The sequence below is a fragment of the Tenrec ecaudatus genome, chromosome 7, assembly GCF_050624435.1.
Source record: "Tenrec ecaudatus isolate mTenEca1 chromosome 7, mTenEca1.hap1, whole genome shotgun sequence".
Lineage (NCBI taxonomy): Eukaryota > Metazoa > Chordata > Mammalia > Afrosoricida > Tenrecidae > Tenrec > Tenrec ecaudatus.
In genome coordinates this window covers 39,225,051-39,231,153 of record NC_134536.1, presented here as the reverse complement: position 1 = coordinate 39,231,153, position 6,103 = coordinate 39,225,051, and the positions used below count along the sequence as shown (strand labels likewise).

The 6,103-nt window shown below is 45.1% G+C and overlaps 1 protein-coding gene across 1 annotated transcript; it reads left to right on the top strand.

The window, feature by feature from the left end:
* Positions 1–1,643: 1,643 nt before the first annotated feature.
* Positions 1,644–2,953, top strand: LOC142452351 (CCA tRNA nucleotidyltransferase 1, mitochondrial-like). The gene is given in 3 exon segments (XM_075553729.1): positions 1,644–2,385; positions 2,446–2,793; positions 2,796–2,953. Coding segments are annotated over 3 exon segments (1,248 nt in total).
* The last annotated feature ends 3,150 nt before the right edge of the window (positions 2,954–6,103 follow it).

The following is a 6,103-nucleotide window of genomic DNA, read 5'->3' as shown; positions in this document are numbered from 1 at the left end:
CTTCATAGAGCTCTTCTGACTAGAACGTACCAGAACATTCCACTTGTGGGGGAAAAAGCCTTGTGTCTCCATTGCTGATAATTAGTGGTATCAATGATATAGGAAGGAAAGTCCTTCCCCCAACCCCCACCCTAAATACACATACACAGAACATAGACATGGCCAATAAGAAAATTTGAACTCTGAAATTTAGAAAATGTAGGAAAATGTCTTCCTCTGTCTGGAACGGAGTCACATACAATTATATAGCAGCGGGTTTGCACAGCTGTAGGACAGTCCTCACTCCAGGCACACTGACTACAGAGAAAGGAGGCCTCCTGGTCTCCCGTCCCCCTGCCCCCTGGGAAAATAGCCCTCTCTGGAGTGACTTCAGAGCTTCATGCCGCTGCACTCTGTAGCTGGGTTACAGAGTAACTTGCTACCAACCCTCTCAGAATTCATGGAGTTGTTTAAATAGAGCAAAGTCCACCAAAAGTCTACACCAAAAGGTGTGCGAACAAAGGCCAGCACCACACGAGGAAGCAAGTGAGGCTCCGAGCAGAGCGGCCAGCCTGGAGCGTGAAGCCTGCTCCCCGGGCAGGGTCTGTGGTTTGGCCATGAGCCCGGTTCTGCCCGCCTTCCTGAGAGAGCTCCCTGGCTGGCTCCTGTTCTCTGGGGTCTTCCTGCCAGTGACGTTACTGCTGCTCCTGCTCATTGCTTACTTCAGGATTAAGTTGATGGAGGGTAAGTGTATGGAAAGGGTTAAAAGTCAATACAATTTTTTTTTTTTAAAAACACAAGCCAGTAAAACTGTCAGGTTTTTCTGGGAGGGGCTGGAGAAATGCATCTTTTTTATTTGAAGATTCTTTTCAGCACATCCTCTCTCGAGATGTCTCGCTCGGTGCCCGTGGTGGAATGTGACCCTCTCAGCAGCGGATTGTGTGCTGGAACCAGCAGACCTGTTCCAGGGACCCATTAACAGCTTCCTCGTCCACTGGGCTTCTCTGAAGGAAATGCTGGCCTGTCGTGGCATTGACCAGTGTCAAGCCCTGTCAGATGTTTGGTGACTGGATGTGTATTTTCCATGGCAGGGCGGTCTGCAAATGTAAAAGAAACATTTAGGAAGCCTGACTGTTTGGAGCCCTGCTGGTGGAGTGGTTATGTGTTGAGCTGTGACTCTCAAGGTCAGCAGTTCTAAACCACTGGCCAGCTCTGAGGGAGAAAGACGAGATTTGCAACTCTCTTTAAAAGTTACCGTCTCAGAAACTCATGGGGGCCAGTTCTAGTCTGCCTCGGGGGTTGCTGTGAGTCAAAGCCGACTTGATGACAATGAGTTCTTTGGTTTGGTATTGGTTTGGTAGACTGCTAACTACGTTGGAAGTGAAGTTACTGAAATTGGGCTGTGGTGTGAGATGCTATGAATAAATACGGTAGCCAGCAAACGTTAAAGTAATTTCATAGATATTAAAACCATTTTGGAAGTCCCACCCAGCAATGTTTCTTAATTTAGGTGATGTTGTATTCTAATAAGAGTAAAATAGGAACGCGGTCGGCGAGCTGTCGCGCTGGGGTCGTGGGAGGCCCTCGTGACGGCCGGGTCGCTGGGAGGGGCCTCGGCGGCAGCAAGTTGAGAAGCTGAAGATGCCTGGTTGGTGACTTTCCAGATGTTGAGGTATCTGCATCCCTGGCCTAGACCCTTCCTGAGTTGTAGTTGGAGCAGACTGTGCCTTCTGAAGCAGCATCTCTTTACAATGAAGTTACAATCTCCCGAATTCCAATCACTCTTCACAGAAGGATTGAAGAGTCTGACAGAAATATTTGTGAAAGAAAACCACGAGTTAAGAATCGCAGGAGGAGCCGTGAGGGATTTATTAAATGGGGTGAAGCCTCAAGATGTGGGTTTTGCCACCACAGCCTCCCCTGCTCAGATGAAGGAGATGTTTCAGTCCGCTGGGATTCGAATGATCGACAACAAAGGCGGCAAACATGGAACGATCACTGCCAGGCTTCATGAAGAAAAGTTTGAAATTACTACCCTACGGACTGATGTTCTCACAGATGGAAGACATGCTGAGGTAGAATTTACCACTGACTGGCAGAAAGATGCTGAGCGCAGAGACCTTACTATCAATTCTATGTTTCTAGGCTTTCATGGTACCCTGTTTGATTACTTCGATGGTTATGAAGATTTTAAAAATAAGAAAGCTGGATTTGTTGGGCACGCTAAACAGAGAACACGAGAAGATTATCTTCGAATTTTAAGATATTTCAGGTTTTATGGAAGAATTGTTGAAAACCCTGATGACCATGATCCTAAAACATGGGAAGCAATCGCAAAAAATGGGAAAGGCCTGGCAGGAACAGCAGGAGAGAGGATTTGGGTAGAATTGAAAAAAATTCTTGTTGGTAACCATGTAAAGCACCTGATTAATCTTATGTATGATCTTGATGTGGCCCCTTACATAGGTTTACCTGCTAATGCCAGCTTAGATGAATTTAACAAAGTCAGCAAAAATGTTGAAGGTTTTCCACCAACACCGATGACACTCTTGGCTTCCTTATTCAAAGCACAGGAGGATATAACAAAATTGGATTTGAGATTAAAGATTTCAAAGGAAGAGAAGAACCTCGGCTTATTTATAGTTAAAAATAGGAATGATTTAATTAAAGCACCTGATACTTCAGAACCATTGAAAGCCTATCAAGACTTCGGTATATATTCTAGGGACTCGGATGCCACTGGGCGTCTATGTGAACGACTCAAGTACCAAGGAGAGCGTTGTCTTCTGAAGGAAATGCAGCAGTGGTCCATCCCTTGTTTCCTGTCAGTGGCCACGACATCAGGAAAGCGGGAATTTTTTCAGGAAAAGAAATTAGAGCTCTGTTACAACAGTTGAGAGAACAGTGGGAAAAAAGTGGATACCAAATGGACAAAGACGAACTTCTGAGCTACATAAAGAAGACCGGAAACTGATGTTGGCTGGCTACTAGAAGCTAAGGTTAGGAAACAGCACCGCCAGCAGAAATGTGCACTGCCCTGATGCCTGAGCTAACTTCAACACTGCCCCTTACTCTCACCCGAGAAAACAGCCTAAGGGCTAGTGTGAAATATAAAGGACTTATGTTTGACACAATGGATATATGTATGGATTGTGATAAGAAGAGCTGTAAGTGACCCCCCCCAAAAAAAAAGTATTATCCAAGGTAATAATTAAACCAGGATTAAATACCAGAGTATTTCTGTTGTTGAAAAAGCTAAACCAAACCATGTACTTGTAACAATTTCCTTTTTTATCCTATGAAGATATATAATCGCCAATATTTAGCATTTGTTAGGAATTCTTGTGCAAAATAAAATGAGACAATCTAAATGACAAGGTCTAATTCCAGAACAGCAAATAGAGCCACTGTAAGCTGTCTCTTTCAAAATATAAGTCTGACCTAGAATTTGGAACAAAAGACAAGTTCTCAGGTGATGTTCCTCGTCTTGAAATCACGCTTTGAAAATCACTCGGCTTAAGCATACATGTAGGAAGAAAGGCAAGATTCCATGGATTCTGCATCTTTTTAGCATATCACCGCTCGGGAAACAGTCTCTGGATTTTACTATTCCAGAATGTGTGGTCCGGGTCATGAAATAGTTGATTTGTAGTAACTGAACAGTACTTGCTGGAGGATAACTTAGGCTACCAACCTTCTCCTTTCAACATTCAATAAAATTGCAAAAGGCATAAAAAGTATGAAAAAAGAGTAAAATAATTCATGATTCCTCCTCTTCTACAAACACTTGCTAAGTCCAAGCTATGCCTTCAAGTATGTTACTTGATATAAACAGATGTTCAGAATCTTAAATGACTAATGTCATATTGTGTATGCTAAAATATACCAGAGGTGTAATTGGGGATGCTTGCTCTGGAATAAGATCTAGAACATAAAGAAGCCCTAGAGGACACGGCGAGCATGGGGAAGCTGAGGTTGTGCCTCACCCACTCAGCTTCTGCTCTCGCCTTCCATTTCCATGTGTCCCGTTTCTCCAAGCACCTTGCTGGTGCATGTCCCAGCGGGACTCGGGCTCGCTCTACAGGGTTCACATGGCAAACCCTCCTCTTTATGAAGTCTGTTTATCCTCGGCGCCTCCAACACCTGTCTCCCAGGTGTTCTGCCACTAGCCATTCATTGCTACTGATCCTTGGAGAAGAGCCTCCCCACAAGGAAGAGAAAAGTAGAAATCCCCAAGATTCTAACTACTTCTCCCCTCAGAGGGTTCTTGAAATTTCCTCTCCCATTTAGATTTAAGAAACTAAATGGGGCGTTTCCATTTAGATTTAAGAAACTCTTTCAAGGCATTTGCAATCACCACTGTAAATCGTGTGCAATCCACGGACTCCCACGGGCACGGAGCAGGTGTAGGAAACAGATGTCACCAGTGGTCATTTCTGAATGCCTCTTTGGCTGGCGATAACAGACCTTCAATAACACAAACAACAGGCAAGATCGCCTCATGGGCTTCAAGGTCTCTACCTATCAGTTCGAATAGGAGCGGTAATTCACCAGGACACTTGGGACAGGTTCTTTTTTAAATAATCAGAGAAGCTGACTCATACGAAAGAAAATTTAGCATCAGGATTGGAGGAAGACTTGTTAACAACATGAGATATGCAGATGACGCAACCTTGCCTGCTGAAGGCTAAGAGGGCTTGAAGCGCTTGCTGATGAAGATCCAGGACGGCAGCCTTCAGTGTGGAGAAGACCAACATCCGCACAACTAGACCATTAGGTAATAGCATGATAAATGGAGAAAAGATTGAAGTGGACAAGGACTTTGTCTTTCTTGGATCCACAATCCAAGCTCACGGAAGCAGCAGTCAAGAGATCAAAAGATGAGTTGCTTTAGATAAGTTTGCAGCACAAGACCTTTGTAGTGTATTGAAAAGCAATGATGTCACTTTGAAGACTAAGCTGAGCCTGACCCAGGATTGAGTACGGCAGACCAGAAAAGAATGGATGCATTTGCATTGCGGAGAAGAATATTGAAAGTCCCATGGGCGGCCAAAAGGACAAACAGAACTGTCTTGGAAGAAGTAGAGGAAAGGATGGCTAGATTTCCTCTTGCATACTTTGGACTTGTTAGCAGGAGAGACCAGTTTCTGGAAAAGAGCACCCTGCTTGGTAAAGTAGAGATGCAGCAAAAGAGGACAGCTCGCACGGAGACAGGCTGACGCCGCGGTGGCAACAATGGACTCAGCACAGGAACAATCGTAAGGCTGGTGCAGGGCCAGGTGGTGTCCCCTCTGTTGAGCTGTGGGTCCCTATGGGCGGGAACTGACTCCGTGGCACCTAACCACTGCAGAAAGCAGTGCCTCATTGTTCAATAGCTTTAACCAAGCAGGATTCCCAAACCATCGGGTGACAAGCACTTACAATAGGCAAACTTCGCGGGAAAATGACACTCTCAAAGCCTTTACACGTTTTTGCAGCACAGAATCTAATGCAAGGGCCATTGAGAAACAGTCTCACATGATGAGGAAGAAGGTTGTCTGGTCAGAGGCATCCATAGGGCAGCTTGGAGGCATGCTGCAAACTTGCACCATAAATTTGGCCAGGCACAATTCTCGTTCATTCAATATTTGAGGAGCTACCGTGTACCAGTATTGAGGAGCTACCAGTGTTGCATTAGATAAATCTGCTGCACAGACCTCTTTAGAGTAGTGAAGAGCAAGGATGTTACTCTGAGGACTAAGGTGCCCCTGGCCCAAGTCATGTATTGTCCATTGCATCATATGCATGAGCGTTGGGCATTGACTGAGTAAGACCACAGGAGGATCGATACATTTGAATTGTGGTGCTGGAGAAGAATATTGAAAGTCCCATGGCCTGCCAAAAGGACAAATCAACCTGTCATGGAAGAAGTGGGGCCAGAGTGCTCCTTAGAGACAAGGATGGTAAGACTTACATACTTACATACTTTGGACATGCTGTCAGAAGAGACCAGTCCCTGGAGAGGGACATCATGTTTGGTAAAGTGGAAAGGTGGTGAAAAAAGAGGAAGGTCCTCAGTGAGATGGACGGACACGGTGGCTGCATCAGAGGGCTCAGGCTCAAGAACAATTGTGAGGAAGGCGCA